The sequence below is a fragment of the Panthera onca genome, chromosome A2 (genome assembly GCF_046562875.1).
Source record: "Panthera onca isolate mPanOnc1 chromosome A2, mPanOnc1 haplotype 2, whole genome shotgun sequence".
Classification (NCBI taxonomy): Eukaryota; Metazoa; Chordata; class Mammalia; order Carnivora; family Felidae; genus Panthera; species Panthera onca.
In genome coordinates, this window is record NC_138340.1 from 89084844 (window position 1) to 89105956 (window position 21113).

General features: G+C 35.9%; 1 protein-coding gene across 2 annotated transcripts in view; it reads right to left on the reverse strand.

The window, feature by feature from the left end:
• The window catches only part of SEMA3D (semaphorin 3D), a 200159-nt gene that overhangs the window by 106735 nt on the left and 72311 nt on the right, over window positions 1–21113 (reverse strand). For both annotated transcript variants that reach the window (XM_060632365.3, XM_060632363.3), the window contains exon 3: window positions 399–559. In XM_060632365.3, the coding sequence (XP_060488348.1) occupies window positions 399–559 (161 nt within the window). The remainder of the gene's footprint in view (window positions 1–398; window positions 560–21113) is intronic.

Consider the following 21113-nt stretch of genomic DNA (forward strand, 5'->3'; position numbering starts at 1 on the left):
TGAAATATGGTTATTTGTTAATTGAAAGTTAACAAGAACTTAATTTACAATTACTATGAATATAAATGTTAACCCTTGACGAATAACTCATTTGGCAGCTTTTCAGTCTAAAACATTACATTTCTCTTGTATAATCCCTTTCATTTATATTTTCAAACGTTCTATTATTACACTTATTCACTGTTAACAGAGAACATGCATATGTACTTAAATCCACAAAACTCCAAAACGTACATCAAAAGCCAGGTGTTCTTCTAACATGTTCTTTTTGGATATGTAAATGACCTAGTGCATTTGAAACTGAGTCACTTAAAATAAAAGAGGAGAATGGCATAGATGGAAATAAATGCATTCAGCCTTAAATATTTATATATATCTTTATATATAAATAAACTGACCTTCTTAAAGTTTTTGTTTAAGTCAACCAGACTGAGCAGGAAGATGTGGTCCTTCGCTCCTACAAGCAGCCTGCCCCTCTCCTCATCCAACAGAATGGTTTGGAAATCTAGTCCTTCTGATGAACCCAAAAATGGAATGCAGCTATTTGAAAGCAGCAAGTCTATGGGAAAGTAAAAGGGGAATTGAAAGAAAGAAAACATTAATTAGTAAAATATTTACTTGCCTCAATACATACATTTCTGCACTTTGTAAATGCATACATACAGCATGCATGCTCAAATTTAGATAGAAGCAAACAAGATACAGTTTTTTAGCACATAATCATTTAGAAATCACTGTGATTTATTACATTTCATTTTACTGATACAACACTCATCTTACATATGAAAAATGCAAGATATTAAAATGCGTATTTTCAAAGCAACTGAATGCAAAATATTTCACTATTCTGTCCACCTTCTTAAGTTACAAATGAAAGCATCAGTTTGAAACTGATTAAATAAATCAATATATGCAAAGTAAACATGAAACTAAGTGTATGATAAAACTTACAGCATTTCTTCACCCCCTACTTTTGATAAACACATCACTATGTTTGGAGGATTATACGGTTCCTATTTCATGCATTCAGGGAGTAAACAAAGAAGCCAAATCCAAGAAAATGGATTCTGAGAGATATATGATCCTGAACCAGTAAAGAGATCAAAATAGTAAAGCAGGAAGGGACCTTGAAAATCAATTAATACGAATTCGTGATTTTATAAATGAAGGTATTTAACTCCAGCAAGGTGAAGCCATATGCCTCAAGTCTCAAAATCAGGTGATGGTAAGGTTGATAATACAGCCTCAGTCCCAGTCTCCATTCTCTTTGACACTTGTCTGTATGTCCTAATTCTTTTTTTTTTTTTTTCACTTACAACTGTGATATGGATAGACCTATTAAATTTAGGTCCGGGTTTACAGAAATACAAATCTTTCAACAGATTTTGCCTCAAATACTTATCATACCCTTTCATTTTCTATAGCCTTATAATATTAAATACCAATATAATAATAATACCACTCATCACTCATTAAAGTCCATTATATGTTGATGGACTTTGAAACTAAATCATTATTTTCAAGTAAGTCATTATTAATTGATGAGAAAAATACAAAGAGGCAATGTCTCAGAAACAGGTAACAGGATACTTCCAAAATGTATCATGGCAATTTTCAACCTCTGTAAATGGATATATGAGTCTTTTAAATTTAAAGCCTATATATTCCACACATCAACTGTGGGCTCTATTGTTACTCCATATTTTTGAGTATTCCCTTCACTCTTTTCTCTAATTTACAATGGTTACATGTTATTTCCCTTATTCATCACGATAGATTTTGGTCTTAGTTTTGACAAACCCAAAGGCTGTATGCTGAAGAAGAAGATATGAAATTATCTGAATTCTCGAGTGTGGTCTTACTAATGCTTATCAATCTTGCTTTATGTATACTGGATAGAATTCTGGATATAGTAACCCAATACTAATTATTTCCTCTCAAGCTAAATATGACTTCAGTAGTTTTTCAGACCAGAGACCCATGGAATAATATTTTTTAGCATCTCCAAATACAGTAACCCTATTTTTGTAGGCTAATATCTGATAAACATTCCATACTAACTATAAAGTAGAACTGAGGAAAGAATAATGGAACCGAGTGGATAGATAAGACAGATATGATCTAAAGCCTTAACAAAAGAAAACATTTCACACAAACCCTTATTCACTGAGGTGATTTGGTATGTTCCATGACATTTCCACTTGTTTAACAAAGAATAAAATGGGCAAAATGGAAAAAGTATGCAAGGGGCTCCAAGAGCATATCTTGACCCAATTAATAGAGAAAAGTAGGTTATATGATATACATCTTATTATTTCAAGTGCCCATGGATAATAATCAACTATTTTGAACCATGCATTTGCAACGTTCATTAACAAAAGGAAACATGGGTTAGCCTAATGAGTGTGAGATTTGTGTCTGGACCACTTGGGACATATCCCAGCCTCACAAACCTAGCTGTGATCTAGGAAAAAAAAAAAACAAAAAAACAAAAAAACAAACTTAACTTCCCCGTGCCTCAGTTTCCTCCTCTATAAAATGGAGATAATAATATAAACGATTAAATAAATCATGTAGGTGTGAGGACTCAAGGACTTAATGATGAGCATTAGTATGGTGCCTGTCACATAGTAAGTGCTATGTACTATCAGTTATTACAATGATGATGATGTATTTTTTAAACTCTATACAAAATGTATAAAAAGGAAGACATAATATTTCCCAACTCATATAATTCTTAGGATGATCAAAGGAGATAACTTTTTTAAGGTTCTTAAAACAGTACCTTGAAGATAGGAAAAGTTCAGTAAATATTAACTTACTTTGAATATGATTATTAAATTCCAGTTTGAGCCAAATAACTCTAATAAAGAATAGTATCTCATCTCCCTTAAACCTGACTTGTGAAGATGAGAGGTTCTCTGTATTCTTTTTACAGTATTGGACTAACATTAAAAAGCTATTCAGTCCAAAAAAACTTATAAGAATCTATTATATTAGGTATTGAGCATGTAGTTAAGGGTGTGGTCATGCTAAGCCCTGCATTCAAGGGGCTCACAGATGAATATACAAGTAGAAAGGTATACAGAAAACAGTATAGGCAAAGTACATTCTAATACAAGTATACACAAAGGAAATCTTTCGAATAATTAATTGTGTGTCACTTTACAAAAGAAGATAACAATTGACAACAGTGTTGAGGGACGAATGGAATCTTTTCAGGAAAGATATAAAGAAAAATGTTTTTTTGAGGCAGAAGAACACGAGAATGTACAAGTGCATATATCATCATACGTCACACTCACCCAATACATTGTTAATATGTCTCCTACTCTGCAGTGTGAACTCCTTCAGCACAAAGACTATGTCTAACTTATCTTTGAATCCCCAGCACTAGCTCAGTGTCTGAGACAAATTAAGTACTTATTAAATATTTGTGGAATTGAAGTAGTTCGATAGGCTAGAACATACGGAATATATGAGGCTGGACGTAAAGGCAGCCTTGAGATAACCAGAGCCTAAAATGGCAGGCTGGGGAGTTTGATTATCATGGAGGTAACTGGAAGCCACTAAAATACGTTATGCAGAAAAGTGACAAAGACTTTAACTGAGTGTTGAAAAATAAGTCTGGCTGCAGTGTTCAGGATGGATGAGAATTGGAAATGTAGGAGAAGGGAGACTACCCAGAAGTTCCTGAAAGATGGCAAGTCCCTGAATTATGGCAGTGCTACTGAGAGGAGCAAGATGTTTAAGAATCTTGCATCTCATTTGTTGTTTCTCCTGGTACAGCAAGGAAAACAAAGTTGAGGTAGTCATTTATTTTCTTTAACCACAACCAATTGTATTGGGTTTAGTTTCAGATTTGACAAGGAAAAACAGCTGCAAAAATAGTGACTAATGTAAAGTATTATCATTTCAAAATGATTTCATGTTGCCTTGTGACAATGTTAGCATCAAAATGATTAAAGCATGCTCCGCCAATCCTTTGTAGCCAAACAAAATAATTAGACTTAGGCATTACATATGAAAATTTCTCAGGCTGACGCATACATTTTGAACAGACCTTGGGACAGGGATTGGAACAGGTTCCCTCTTCCCCCAACAGCTTATCTTTCCTGCATTTCTGCCAAACCAAGCAAAGTCATTTTTGTTTCCACAGGATCATCAAGTAAAGCCTGGGGGAACGGGAGGGGGCGGGGGGGACAGGGGTTGGAAGAGGTTAATTCCAAAGCCTGCATCTTCACACCTAAAACTGATATACTCCCGGGAGAATTTTAGAGGAATCAGAGGTGGATGCTGGCTCTGTAGGCTGGAAACTCATGAAAGTTAAAGACCAATAATTTGGCAATAGACTTCCGAGCTTTATTTTTTTTCTTCTCCTGAACTAAAAATTTTCAGCCATGTGATTTTTTTTTTTTAAACGTCTATTTATTTTTGAGACAGAGAGAGACAGAGCATGAACAGGGGAGGGGCAGAGAGAGAGGGAGACACAGAATCTGAAACAGGCTCCAGGCTCTGAGCTGTCAGCACAGAGCCTGACACGGGGCTCTAACTCACGGCCCATGAGATCATGACCTGAGCCGAAGTTGGACGCTTAACTGACCAAGCCACCCAGGCGCCCCAAGCCATGTGATTTTTAAGACTGTCCACAGTTACAATCCTTTAACAGAAACTCTGTTCTGTCCCCATTGGGGAGGGGGGTGAGCATGCTGCGTCACACAGCCATTCAGAGGAGGCCTGCCCAATACGTACTTAGCCAGCCTCGCCTCTCCTCAGATGACAGTAGCGTTTACCTCTAGGTCCTCAATGCATTCTTTGTTCTTTCTACCTAAATTTACGGAATTCCATTAATCACTCGTTCGAACTGTTCTTTTAACAACTTGTTGGTCTATCACCTTCTCAGTTTGTAGTGTCATTCAATTTCCCACGTCCTCAATTTCCCACTCCTATTCTAGCAATACACTTTTGGAAAAGTTACAGGATGATTGTTTCTGAAATGAAATGAAGATAAGATTATTAATTTATTCCACTAGTTTGAATATGGAAATCATTCCTGTGATAGATTTTTATTTGAATGATGACACAGACAAGATGTTCATGATCTGTGATCAATAAAATGCTGCAGAGCAACAGCACGGTTCTGAGTATTAAAAACCCTATAAGTAACATGATTTTTCATGTTTGTATGTACATGTGCCTTTTTCTGAAGGGTATGTCCAGAATCTTCATCAGCATCTCCTGATATCTCTCCAAAAGCCACAGAGAAAATGTATATTTCCAACATGTAGCTAATAACCATTTAGAATAACTTCCCATTTCTTCACTATTTAGAATCACTGCTCGGCACAAGGAAGCAAGTCACTACCTTTATAAAATTTGATGATGAAGGCAAACAATGGACTCACCTAAGACCACCAGGGGCTCTGCACATGATACAAAGACTCTGATAACAAGTTCCACTCTCAGGATCTTACAGCCTAGTGCAGAGGAAATGCTAATCCATATCAAAAAGGAAAACATGCTTGTGACAAAAGACAACAGTAGCAAAAGTCACAGACTGTCAAATACCTTTAATAGTAAAATGGGAAGAAATTCCCATTTGCATTTCTTTTACCAAGCCAAATAATGCCACTTCAATTCTCTCACCATTATGTTGGGTACAGACACTGCATGGTCTCTAAGCTCCTTCTAAAATGCCTTCGAGTTCTACAGCATTAGAACCTTATGCCTAACTTTGTTAAAATTAAAGAGCTATCAGGTAAACTATCATTCACCTCTCTATTCCTGGGCATCACTCTGTTCCTTGGAACAGATCGTCTCTAACCTTTGGGAAGAGCAGGAATATAGCATAAAGCAATTCCAACTAAAGGGAAATTCTATCAATAACCTTTGTTGGACTCACATGTGCCAATTCAGTGAGGTCCAGAATGGTTAAGGAGGTTTCACAAAACCAATTTGCTCTTAATGGTGCTGTTTGTTCAGCAACAATGAAACTCCTCACTCACAACCAGATGCCCTTCCATGTGAGGGGAAGGCTAAAGATCCCATAATCCCTGTTCCGATTTGAAATAAACATTTGTTCTTAAAAGAATTCTTTGTATCTCCCTTTTAGTGTCACTTAATACAATTGTTCATTCAGCCTGAAGAAACATTTGACCTGACAGTCTACATTCTTCCTCTTCACCTCAGAAAGGAAGGGAGTGGTTAGTCACATTGAATCTAATAAATTTAGGTTTAAGCAACACAGACTTCCTCAATGTTTGACTGTTAAATGAACAAGATCCCATATCCCTGAAATAGCATTTATTGCCAGAAATGTTGAACTGGGTGGAGTTGACCATTTCTCTCACAAGAAGACTACATAGCTAAAAAAAAATGGCTTCCCACATCCTTTAAAGAACACTTAACAGAAAGATTTTTTGAGAAGATAATCCAAGTTATTAAAGCTAGAATTTCATGGGGTAAAAAGAATATCACCTTTGAGGAAAGTTACTTCCCAATCTACTCCAGTCACAGGAGTAGAATGCCTCAGCAGAGAAAGTTTACAACCAAAAATGGCCCCAGTTCAAAACCGAATTGGCTTTCCCTATGGTCTCAAGATATTCAGCACAAATGCTTACTGCAACCACTCCTATTTTTCCTCAAAGGAAATAACCATTATATCAGTAAGGCTGTTCTGAGGCTTCTTGAAATATGGTCGCATCTCCAGTGTGTTCTTTGCAAAGCTGTTGTAAGTAAGGAAGTAAAGGAGTTTTTATTCCTGTCTTCCCCATAAATTCAGCTTTCCTCCCTTGATCTCTGAACCCCCAGGGCTTTCATGTTGTTAGTATCTACAGACTTCTTCTATGGAATTCCTTCTTCCCATAGTTTCCAGAAATGTTTTGGCTACCAAACCATTACCTCACCCCCCACCCCCCAAAAAAAGCCTGTTCTCAGTTTGGGTCAGGAATTGAGTAAAGGCAACAAGTTATTCAGTCCAAAAAGAAAACTAGTCCCTAATACTGTGGCTCACTGAGTTCCTTGGGCTCTCTGTGAACTTGTATTTGCTTCTCTAGGTTCTGGTACAAGGAAAGGCATGGATTCTGTTTTGGAATCAAGCTTTGGGAATTTAACTCATCTTAAACTGGCCCCACTTGACTTTCAACTGGTTTTCTGAAGCTTGAGATCATATGAAAAAATTTTGGTTACGAAGATAGCTGACTTCCACCTATCAAAAATACAAATTAGTCTCTATTTATGTACACTCAGTCTCCATAGCTAACTGCTGAAACAATATCCAATATATAAAGAATAATATTCAAACCTAAAATCCTTACAAAAGACTACTTCAAAACTATAGGTGTGTATTATATTATCTTTATACGTTCCTAGGTGAGAAGTCCAACCCTGTTCTCTTCCCACAAATGCAAGTCCAAGTCAGGAAAAAAAAAAATCAAATTTTCATTTGCTCTTCTGCAATGGAATGTTGAAGATCATTCTGCTCATTAGGTCTTAGAACATTGCCTATGTCAGTAATAAATCAGATGATACCATGTAGGGAAACATAAATTAGAAACAAATAAAGCCTATTATATCATCAGAGCTTTGTTCTTGCCAGGACAGGATGTGGAAAGGAGTGTGGCAATTTTACACTGTCACATTTCCATCTACATCCATGCTTTTAAATTACAGGTTTATTTTTATTTGGCTAGCTTTCAATAGCAGATGCTTTATATAATCCATCACATGTGAGATTCATAATTTATGATTATGAATCCTTTTAAACTCTTACTTTGAAGGAGTCCTTTTAAATGCTCGAAAGCTTTGCTATGATCATTTTTCCCACTGACCTATAAAAAAAGCCTAACGTTATAAGTACCTAGTACATTTCCAGAAAACCAGTGTCATAATAGAATAAACTTCCTCAGAAGAAAGGATTCTGATTTGACAATTATTTTCTTAATGGCTTTCAAGGTCTTGAGAGTATCTCCCCTTCCAAATTTCAAGGAATGTTTAAAATCAAGACACCATGTCACAAATTAATACGGATTTATTTTCAATCAAGTATATAAATTTAATTTTTACAAAACTCAGAAAGCCATACCTTAGTATACCATCAGCTATAGATTCTAAACAGCAAGACAAATAGGATAGGAACAAATAATTCTTCAAGTTAAGATGATGATGAATATACAGAACAAAGACTAACAACATTTTTGGAAAAGAACAATATTTTATAACGATATTTTTAAAAATTAATTGCATCCACCAAAATTAAGTATATGCACACCAAAAAGTAAAGTTAAAAGGCATATGTAAGCATCTGTCTCCTCTCCCATCATCTGTCTACCTCCAAACCAGTTTAGTAGTTTATTTTCTATTCATTTTTCTGTTTCTAAATAATATGTATACACTACTATCTTTTAGAACATTATTTTCAGACATTTCTACTGAATTCCTATTGACAGAAATTGAGAATTTTAGCTTTCTGATACCAACTCTTTCCCTTTAACCAAAGTCCTGACATGATTATAGGTCCATTTTTATGAAAAGCTGTATTCAATGGTTTCATTATTAAACAACGTAAATACTCTTCCCTACTTAAAAAACTAGTTCTCTGATTATACTTTCTTTCTTGGAAAAAAATCTGTTGCTTTAATTAATAATTTCCAAGTTGTGACATTTACTTAGTTTTGTTTAAGATCATGATTAAATATGGGGCACCTAGGTGGTTCAGTCGGTTAAGCATCCCACTTCGGCTCAGGTCATGATCCAGTGGTTTGTGAGTTCGAGCCCCGGGTCGGGCTCTGTGCTGACAGCTTGGATCCTGGAGCCTGTTTTGGATTCTGTATCTCCCTCTCTCTCTGTCCCTCCTCTACTCACACTCTGTCTCTCTCCCTCTCAATAAATAAATAAATATTAAAAAAATTAATCATGATCAAACCTTTCCACAATTCCTGAAAAGGGCCTGCATAAAATTTTCATATGAAATTCTGTCGGATTATTTTTTATCTCCTGGAGATGTCTCCTGGGCCGTTTCTTCTTCTCCCTACAAACTAGACTGGCTGTTCTCTCATCAGAGGGACAGCTTTCTCAAACTTCCTTCCACCTCTCTCCTACTACGAATCCCAACTTTCCTAGATCCCCTGTCTTCTTCCTTGACTTATTTTCTTGTTCTGATGAGCACATCTCCAGAAACTTAAGAAATGGTGACTGAGACTTAAATTTTTGAAATTTTACATGTGTAAAAAGGCCTCTAATTTATTTTTATTAATAGGTGGGCTAACTATAGAATTCTGGGTTGACCAGCATTCACCCTTAGTGATCTGAGGCATGTGAACACTATCTTCCAGTTTTCAAAGTCATGATTGAGAAGTCTCATGTTATCGTATCCCCAGCCTTGGAACGTGTCTTTTATTGTTTCTGGAAGTTATATGAATCACTTCTTCACTGTTACTATTATGAAGTTTAAAATAATTGGACTGAACATGTCTTGAACTTTGTTTTTGTTGGTTTGATTTTGTTGTTTTTCACTTATCATGCCGGGCACTCAGTGTGATATTGATCTAAATTTTAATTTCTATTGGCTCAAGAAACTTTGAGTTTGGCTTTCATTCCAAACAAACAGATGACTATTATCTGTAGAACTTTTCTCGAGGTTTTCTCCAGAAAGGGTCCTCTCCCCACATGCCCAAGGTAGGTAATCCAGGTAGAGGTGTGCAGAGAATCCGTGTCAGAGTATGCACACAGACTTCCAAAAGGGAGATTAAAAATACAGTCATGGAATAATGTTCTCCTGAATTTCAGGCAGTGTTTATAGAGCATAGGCAATGAAATAATGTTTTCCATTTATAGTTTCCTATAAATGTTTTTGTCTCACAAATTATTAGATCTCTGCTCCTGACTTTGAGATAGACACCTAAAACCACACTCTTCTCTTATTTTTTTGTATTTTTTAATGTTTATTTTTGAGAGAGAGACAGTGCGAGTGAGGGAGGGGCGGATAGAGAGGGAGACAGAATCCGAAGCAGGCTCCAGGCTCTAAGCTGTAAGCACAAAGCCTGATGTGGGGCTCGAACCCACGAACTGCAAGATCATGACCTGAGCCCAAGTTGGACACTTAACCGACTGAACCACACAGGCACCCCGCACTGCCTCTCTTAAATCACAGTTCATAATTTTCAGTAGCCTGCTTGCTACTGTCATTTTCCCCCAATCAACCGATCTTACTGACTTCAATGACTTAATGACATGACCTAGTTCCCAGGCTCAAAAAATCAGAATTGTTTTTAGTTTACCTTCCTTGCTCCCTTACTCTTTTTTCCTGTATTTAAATAATTGGTACCTCTAAGTCTATTTCACTTCCTCACACCAACATCAAGCTAAATTTAAGTCTTATAAATTTGATCATGTAAATTTTCTATTCTTCCCCCTCAAATATTTATTCCTATTGTAACCCAGGCCAAGATGCGTATTATTCCTTCTCTAAATTACTATACCTGATTCATAAATAGCTTTGTTCTATGCCCTTCTCCTTCACCTATGTCTACCACATGATGCTATCTATTCTTTTTTTCCCCTAAATCACAATTAAGTTAGGTCAATTTCATGATCAAAATCCTCCATTGCCAACATACACTTCATTCAATAAAGTATAAATGTCTTCCATCATTCAAAGTTCCATTTCATACCCAACCTTCTTCAACATTCTTGAATGGCATTCATTTAAAAAATATCCTAATCCTATTGAATTAATATTTTTGCAATTATTTTGTCCCTTAAAAAAACTAGAAGCTCTTGCAGATAAGAATAATGTCTAAATCAATGCTGTAATCCATCACTATTTCTTGCACATAAGAAGTCTAACAAATACTTAACTAATGGTTTTCAAACTAGTGATTCTTATGTATGTTGGTTTACCTGCCTCCCATCTAAATCAGAATTTATTACAACCATATGAATAATTTAGAGAGGTTAATGTGCCATTAAGAGACCCAACTGTGGCTCTAATGGTTTGCAGTCATTAAAGGTTCTGGTTGTTATCTCCAAATGCTTGGAAGGGGAGCAGGTGGGGAAAAGAGGAAGAGGTCTGAATAAGAACACTCTAGAACAGCACTTCTCAGGATTTAACAAGCTTTCAAATCAGCTGGGATTCTTGTTTCTCATTTAGAAAGGGGTCAGGGAAATGAGACTGTACATTTCTAACAAACTCCCAGATTATTCTGGTGCTACAGATCATTGAACCAAAGCTGCAGTAAGAAAGGCTAAAGTACAACATGGCCCCACTTCACTGAAGAGAAGAGCTGAACTCTTCCTTCTTCTCCACACTAGAGTTTCCCTCAAACATTTAAAACATGGTGTGTGTTAATTTATGCAAGATGGCCAGATTATTTTTTTTCCATTACAATTGTACATTGGTCAAATGTGCATATCCCTTACTTATTCTAACAATCTAATTAACTTAAATTATAACTAACTTAGTTGCTATAAGTGATAAATGACCTGCTTAATTTAAACCAATGATATATGAACTTTCCCCCCTCAGTTCTCTCATACAAGGAAGGGAAGTGCGTTCATTTAACATGCATTAACCTGGAAGGAGATGCGAAGATGACAAATTATAATTTATTATTGACTTTTAGGTAAATGTCCTGTTACCTGCAGCAGCAGAAATTGTACCAGAAATGCCTAAATATAATTGTATTTGTAAAGACCTTCAATTTTTACTTCAATTAATTCAATTACGTACTGTTTGGACTCCCTTTGAAGCCTGTCATGATATTCAATTTGTGCTTTGTGACATTCAAGGAACTTTCCCTATTTTATCCAATTTGATCTTTGAGGAGAACTAGAGGATTATCACTAATTTCTAGATGAGAAACCTAGACTCAGAAAGAGCAAATCTTCATCCTAATGGTGGCTGAACTGTACATGCCATAGAAAGAGCTAAAATTGAGGTCTTCTGAATTGAAGCCCTGTTGCCTAATACAGCTATATTTTATATTTGAAGAGTTAGCATTATTTAGAAAAACAAGATTCTTTTACAAAACAATTTTAGTTACATTTTTACACAATATACCTATTGCTGAAATATTTACCTTATTTTCCAGACTGTGCCTGGCTCACTGTGGCTTTAGTCAAATAAACTTCTTTATGAGTGTCATTCTTTACAAGTAAAAAGTACTTAGTTCTGATACATGCCTCTTTTGAATTAATAGGATTAAATCAGCCAATTTAAAGGACTTTTACAAAAATGCAAAATATATATTACTAGTTTTAAGAAGCACAGAGGCATTTGTCAAATTTTCTGTGAAAAAAAGACCCAGTGGCATTCAGTTTTAAAATGTCCTTAAATTGGGTGCCTGGGTGGCTCAGTGAGTGAAGAGGCTGTCTCTTAATTTTGGCTCAGGTCATGATCTCATGGCTTGTGAGTTTGAGCCCTGCGTCAGGCTCTGTGCTGACATGCAGCCTGCTTGGGATTCTCTCTCTCTGCCCTCTCCCTGCTCGCACGCTCTCTCTCTCTCTCTCTCTCTCTCTCAAATAAATAAATAAACAAATGTTTAAAAAAAAAATAAAATGTTTTTAAATTTATATTTTTACACATGTATTGAAAGAATCTCATTGTAAAAATTCCCTTAATAAGACCTAAGGAAGTTGAGCCACATTGTAGGTAAGTAAAGTCCTAAAACAAGCAGTTGTATATACAAAATTTTATCTCAATAATTTATACAATAGTAATCCCACCACATACAAGATCTGTCCAAAAAGAACTTTTTTAATGGGGTGCCTGGGTGGCTCAGTTCGGTTAAGCTTCCGACTTCGGCTCGGGTCATGATCTTACAGTTAGTGAGTTCGAGCCCTGTATTGGGCTCTGTGCTGGCAGCATGGAGCCTGGAGCCTGCTTCGGATTTTGTGTCTCCCTCTCTCTCTGCCCCTCCCCTTGTCATGCTCTGTCTCTATCTCTCAAAAATGAATAAACTTAAAAAAAAATTAAAAACAAAGAACTTTTTTAACTAAAAAAAACTTGACAGGGTTTAATCCCAGAAAAAAATTGCCTTTACTTAAGTATAGTAAACTTACAAGTTTACTTACAAGGAAGTAAGTATGCATGTTTATATGCATAACCAAAGACACAACCAAAGTATCCCTTGATCTAGCCCTCTTTTACCCTGCTGGGAGGACATTGCTGACCTTTGTAGATCTCAGTGAGTTTTATATCCCTTCTTAATTCCAAGAACACTTTTTGCATGATATTTCTGTGGTAACATTAAAATATGTATTATTTTACATTACTGTGTAACTTCTATCACTTTGTGAACCTCCACAGGTCAATAATATTTAGAACAGTGCTCAAATACAGTGTTAAATAGATTTTAATTGCTATTAATTAATAGGCTTGGATGCAGGCAAATTGTAGTATAAATAGTATTGAATTGAAAAGCAGGAGACTTGGATGTTTGTTGTTGTTGTTGTTGTTATTGTTGTTGCTGTTATTGTTTTAATTATCTCTTATGTGATTCTGAGGTTATCTCTTCTTTCTGAGTTTTCTTTCCAAATGTTTATGCCTCAATTTTCTAAACGTTGATAGTACTTACAACCTGTATCACTATATCAAACAGTAAATACATTCCTCCTTGAACATAGTTTTAGAACTGCTTGACCTATCTTTCCATCTAGACAATAGCTGACACTGACAATTATGCAGATAATAGTTTATTATGCAAAATGGGCCACTTTCATTAACATGTTTTTTAAGGTGTTTTTTAAATTTATTTTTTATTTTTTAAATTTATATCCAAATTAGTTAGCCTATAGCGCAACAATGATTTCAGGAGTAGATTCCTTAATGCCGCTTACCCATTTAGCCCATCCCCCCTCCCACAACCCCTCCAGTAACCCTCTGTATGTTCTCCATATTTAAGAGTCTCTTATGTTTTGTCCCCCTTCCTGTTTTTATATTATTTTTGCTTCCCTTCCCTTATGTTCATCTGTTCTGTCTCTTAAAGTCCTCATATGAGTGAAGTCATAGGATATTTGTCTCTCTCTGACTAATTTCGCTTAGCATAATATCCTCCAGTTCCATCATTAATATATGTTTTAAAAGTAGCCTATTTTAGAGAATAGAATGGAATTTCATCAATATTTTCTTCAATAAGGTATGTCTTGTCTTGCATCTCTCCTGAATCATCAATTATTTCTCTACTAGATTCTTTCACAATTAGCATATAAATATGGTGTTATTTAGTTCGTGAAAAAAAAATCTCTTGATTTTATTTTCCTTCCAGCTACTACTGTCCATGTCTCCATTATAAAAAAATCCTTGGAAGAATTATCTATAATTCTCTCTAGTCCCTGAGCCCATGTTCTGAGGAATCCATCCTAATTGTGCCATGGCTCCCACACTCAAAGACACTACTTTTATCAAGGTCAACAATGAACTTCTGTTGTTGAATTTAATTTGAATTTTTGCTTGTCATCTTTGAAGAAACATTAGCTGAATATGACTTTGCTGATAATACGTTTTCCTTTACTTTCTTCATTGACTTCCTGTATACTACAAACTACTGATTTTTCTCCTACATGGTTTCTCTGGGCACTTCTTTTCAGTTCACTTTGAGGCTCATTTCCCCTTTCTTTACTTTCTTGGCTTAAGAGAATCCCAGAACTCAATCCTCCAAATTCTTCTACATCCCTTTGTTATCTCATAGAGTTTCACGGATTTAAAAATTTCTATATGCTAACTGCCAAATTCATATCTCCAATGACATCTCCCATAAACTCCAGAAATTATGTACTCAAACGCCTTCCTGGCATCTCATTTAGACATCATAATAGTCTTGTCTTCTCCAACAAATATGTCCGCTTGATTTCCCCCCAAAACCTACTTCTTTCACAATCTTCACCATCTCAACTAATGGTATCTCCATCCTTAAATTAAAAAAAAAAAAAAAAAAAGATGGAGTCAGATTTGACTCCTCTATCTTCATGTCTGATCCATCAAAAAATCCCATTGACTCTACCTACATATCATCCTCTTCTCCTACCTCACTGCAACCAGTCTGGCCCACAGACCATCATTTCTTACTGGCATTATTACAATATGTCTACTTCCCTGACCTCCCCCTTTCAGTGTATTTACAATACAGAAACCACAATGATCCTATAATAATAAGAGTCAGATTATGTCACCTCTGGGCCAAAATTCTCCAGTGAATTCCCAACACACAGACTAAAAGCCAATGTTTTGACAATGACAACAGTGAAAGAATCTAATCTTTTTCCTTCTACCAACTCTCTGATTAAATTAATCTTCTTTCCTTTATCTCAGTGTTTTTCAGCCATGTTGTCTTCCTTAGGATTCTTAAACATGGCAGACACATTTTTGCCTCATGACCTTTGCACTGGCTGTTTCTTTTGCCAAAAAATATTTCTTTCCCAAGTATCTGCATGATTTGCAACAGAAATTTCTTTAAGTATTTGTGAAAAACATCACTTTCTCAGTGAGCTCTTCCCTTACCACATACTTGACTACTACACTCCCACCATTTTCTAGCTAACTATCCTGATTCATTTCTCTCCATAGCACTTATCATCTTCTATTTTGCTAGGCAATGTACTTATATATGGCCTGCCTTTCCTATCAGAATATAAACCACATGATGACAAGGATTTTGGCCTCTTCCATTTGCTGACATATCCCCTTGTTGCCAGAACAAGGCCAAAAACGTAATGGGCATTCAGAAACTATTGTTATTAACTGTTGACAGTGAAACATCACACACACACAGTAAGATTATCCCTAAATTCGTGAAACTACAGAAGCCCAAATGAACAGCCTCTGTTTAGAGAAAATACATCTGGGAAAACAAGTGCGTTGATTCAAACATGGCACATCTACCAAAATTAAACCATCAGTGACTTGCTTCATAGAAAAAAACATATATTACATGTAAATTCTTATTATAAGATTGATAAGGCTTCTTCACTAAGTACTTAAGGGGAGGTATTCAGAGCAAGCCAGCTTCTTTTCTCATTAATTTGACAACAAAAATGTCCACTCTAGATTGCATTTTGTGGTTGGAACTCCTTAGTGATTTTAATGATTCACTTTAACCCATTCTGAAGGTTACCAACCATCAAAGACACTACTCTTATCAAGGTCAACAATGATCTTCTTAACTGGAAGGGCTTATTAACTACTAGAAGACCACAACAGTAAAAATACTGGAAAGCACCTTTAATAAATTCACAATCTCTGGGTGGTACTTAACTGAAGGAAACTAACTCCAGTAGAAAATGCTTTGGGAGTAAGTGGAAGTAATCTTAATATGTGTTGTAAACAAGAGGGAGCTACATAGTATTTTTCACAGTTGTTCCCATTCGGAAACCTTTGGTGGGTAGACAATCATTCACATCTAGCAAGATAATAATGTTTCACAAAAAGCATAACTGACGGTATTATGCTTACTATGCGACACACTGAGGGGCTTTACATGGGACACATGACTTAACAGCATCTGTACTGGAATTAAGTAAATTAGTGCACTTAGATTTACTGTTACATTTATTGTGTTACAAACAAGAAAACGGGAGCACAGAAAATAAACATCCAAATATCTCACAACTAGTAATAGCGGTTAAGACCTAAGAAGTTTGGTCTTCACTATTACATCATACTGAATCAAAATAACAGAACTAATCCTGGACTGCTCAAATCAAACAAGCTAACTAAACTAAAGAACAGCTAACTAAAGTAAAGAAGAATATACAAACGAATCCACTCATTGCTCAGAAGATTCTAACAAAACAAAGAACCATTCTATCAAATACATTGTTTCAGTTAGTTTTAAAATTTTTTAAATTTAAATTTTTAAAATTTAATTTTGAAATTTTAAATTTATTTGTTTTAATTTTTAAATTATTTATTTATTTTTGAAAGAGAGATTGAGATAGAGTGTGAGCAGGGTAGGGGCAGAGAGGGAGAGAGAGAGAATCCCAAGCAGGCTCTGCACTGTCAGCACAGAGCCCAATGGGAGGGCTCGAACCCACAAACCATGAGATCATGACCTGAGCCAAAATCAAGAGTCAACGGCTTAATCGACTGAGCCACCCAGGTGCCCCTAGAAGGAAAAACTGTAAAGATGATTTCCAGTCTTTCTTGTCTATGAATATACATGTAAGTTTTTGAGGATCAAAACCTAGTCAGGACTTTGACAGTTATTGAGAAGAACATATTGCCAAAAAAGTACCAGTGAAACTTTTAATATATTTTTTGTATTTTAATATCTGCGTTCCTGAATATGAAATGCTTCCCTCAAGGACACCAGGTGGCAAAAGCACGGGCCTTGAACTAGAGAGATAAAAACTCACAACTTAATTTTGCCACGTAATAGCCCCTTGTTTTGGGGCAAGACTTTCAGGCTCTGAGTCTCATGTTTCTTATCTAAAAAAAAAAAAATACGTACAAAAACAATGGTTTTCATGGTATCATAAAACAGACAGGATAAAGTCTCAGTAGTGTACTTGGAGCCTGTCACTCTCTTGTTTTATATTCTTCATAGCACTTCCCACTCTTTGAGATGATATTCATTTATTTGTCTACCTGTTCATTGTCTCCTTATCTGGAAAAGAAATTCAAGGAGAACAGTGACTTTTCTCTGATCCAGTGAACACAGTGGTTGCTCAATACTTATTTGTAGAATGCGTGAATATATGGTAACTATTAAGTGGGTTAGTTTCTTTCCTGATATCTACTATGTGGGAGTTCGGGGTTGACTAGCTGGTGTTTTGTGGGTTAGCTGTGATTCTTTGAGATAGCAAAAGTTTTAGGGGGATGTTCAAATGGAACTGATAGCTGAATTCCCCTTATGCCAGGTTCAAAGGATGTAGTAAGAAAAAAGATGATACATGTGAAACATATGCATATCATGCATACACGTATATGTAATAGATATAAGCCATTCACATGTAAGTTAGTACTAAAATCTAAAATTAGGAAAGGAAAAAGAAAAGCTAGAGAGACTATACAAAAAAGAAAAAAAGATGAAAAAAACACTACAATTCATAATAAGGAATGAGTCTTTGTATATTCGATTAACTTTCATTTTTCTCTTCCTATTCCAAAGCTTTTGTCCAGTTCTTCTTTATTTTACCTACCTCATTTTCTGGTTCTCCAAACAAATAATATTGCAGATGCTAATGATTCCTAGGCAAAAATATCCTGAACCCATGAGTTCCTTGACAATGATTGTGAAATATGGAATGTTTATACTATTTATTACAGGATTGAAATCGGTCATCTCTCACAAGTTATTTTTTACTACATCTGCAGTATAAACTGTACATGTCACTGAGAGAAATCCAATCAATAGGGCAAAATGTATATCATAACCTTATAACATGAATTCCAGATACATACAACATCCTGATCTCCAAGTTCCTTACCTGCTACTCAAGAAACAGATTTAGGATGCATACATGTGCAAGAATTCAAAATATGCAACTGAAGGGAAATCTCTTTACAAAACAATAGAACCAAACAACCTCCTGTGGATTCAGAAGTTCAAAGTTAAGTCTTTATCAAAGAGCATTCTTCGGATAAAATGGTTATTATATTTTCTCTTGGCCTTTAAAAAATCCCTCAAAATAACCTTGCAGCTGCTCAAAGTAGCTAATGCTACTGATACTGTCTGCATCTCTGGTCAGCATCTAAGGAAGCATGAACCACGGAAAGCAAAGAAAACAAAGTGGAGTTTGTGACCAGAAAAATTAAATATTTTTGAAAACGAAATTATTTTTTCACTTCAGCTGATGTTTCCAACCTCACATTCTGGCAGTGTTTTAATGCCCAAAGCACAAACTTTTAGACGCTCCCCAAACTATCTAAGCAATGGGTGGTATTAGCTGATCTCAATTAGTTACAATCAAAAGAGAAGGAAAATGCCAGGAGAGAGCTATGATCGTTATCTCAGAAGTAGGAATGTTGTGTACAGGCAATCTGCCTCACCATAACCCCAAATTAGCAGGAATTTTTACATCATAGCTGTTTATTCTGGAACAGCTCACTTAAAAATATCAGGATTTGAACTATTTTCCTTCTCAACTCTCAGATATGGTAGAGAAAAGGTGGACACGGAAGTGGTTCACACTCTTGGAAGTGGATGTGCACATTCATAGTGCTGAATAGATGATTTCCAAAGAGATGAGATATTCTTCTATTTTTTTATTTTTTAGTGTTTATTTTTGAGGGCGGGGGGAGAAACAGACTATGAGCAGAGGAGATGCAAGGAGAGGGAGACACAGAATCCAAAGCAGGCCCCAGGCTCTGAGCTGTCAGCACAGAGCCTGACGCGGGGCTCAAGCTCATGGACTGCGAGATCATGACCTGAGTCAAAATCACATGCTTAACCGCCTGAGCCACCCAGGCACCCCAACCTATTCTTTAAAGTGTAAACAGGAGTGCTCTGTTAGGGTTGTGAATAATTCTCCTAGTAAAGATGACCACTCAATTATTAGCATACAATCTGGAAACAAAAGGCTAATAGTAGCTATGGGGAGCTAGCAGAGGTGTGTGTGTGTGTATGTGTGTGTGTGTGTATCTTTTGAGGGTGGGTTGGGAGGAGGTTTCCATAATTCTCATCCTGCATTCAATCTTTGTTGCTGCTTACCAGGCTGTGACATGTCAATTACCCAAATGTAGACAAAAATCTAAAAAACATAACACTTGGAAAGTATACTTAATAGAAGAACGATCAAAAGAGTAATTCTTACTGCATTTAATCCAACACTTACACAAGTTCTGCTTTTATATAAATAAGCACTAGGCACTGAGAGGAGTGACAGTCTATACAGAGATAAGTAAACAAGACTTTGAACTCACAGGATTGATTCCAAGTCCAAAAACATGTGCACACAAAAACAAACAAAACAAAACAAAACCCTCAAACTAGGGATAAACTAATTAGTAGCAGCTTTATGGAATTAATTAATAATATTTTTCTATTTTTAGGCGCTAATTTGCTAGTTTCAAATAATCAACTTATCACATTTGAGTTCATATTTTATAACCATTTGTATGGAACTATGATTATGAACCCAAATGATCACGATGACGATATATATTTTTTCCATATATTTATCAAAAGGCATAACATCTCACAAGTGTGTAGGTCTCTTTGGGCCATGCTGTCATCTTAAATAGAGCATGTGGCCTTCTTCAACTCTGTTTAATTTTGACAACTGAAAATCATATAGCCAGCCAAACATCAGCATGGTACTTCTGTAAATGTTAAAGCTCACTCTGATGGGTGAGTGCCACAGGGAAGAACCACTAATGACCAGGAACTAAGAAATAGGATCAGGCAGTTAGTGTCTATGCAGCACGAGGCTGACTCAGGAGCTGAGCCACGACCCAATGTGAAACCTTGGCAAGTTTCTCAGTTTCTCGGTACCTCAGCATACCCATATATGTAGGAAGGGGATGATAACAATCCTCACCATCACAGCCGGTGCTAAGGATGAAATGACAACATACTGCGTTTATACCAATGCCTTGCTCTCTGTTTCTTTGCAAGTCTGACTTATTTTGTGTTGTTCACACATATCAATGCAATCTTCTAGTGTTATTCACTCTATCATAGGAACCAGATAGAGTTTCCTTTTCCTTTTTCCCCTTCAACCTCTTTATTTTCAAACTTTCTGTATCTTTTTTTTAATTGTTTGGAGTTTCATATTTGTTTTCTGTTCTTTTCTTAAGATTAATTCTGAATACAGGCAAATGAACGACTCTGACTTGTGCATACGATGGGTTGTGGAAAATCCATATACTTGGGGAATCACATCCCTTATCAGGATACAGAACTCTTCCGTAATTCCAAAACATTTCTTTCCATATCTCTTCCCAGTTAATCCTCCCCTCAACCACACAGAGGCAATTTTCTGGGTTTGTTTTTTGTTTTCTTGTGTGTTTTTTTTAAACTGCTTAAAAAATTCTAGAAAAATATTAGAACTCAAAAATAATATGTTGCCCTAACTCTTTAACTCAGGAGAGATATAAGTTCCAGACAGATACCCACGTATGAAATGTGTAATGGGTATAATGCTAATTCCACTTCCACTTATATTTGACATGAAGT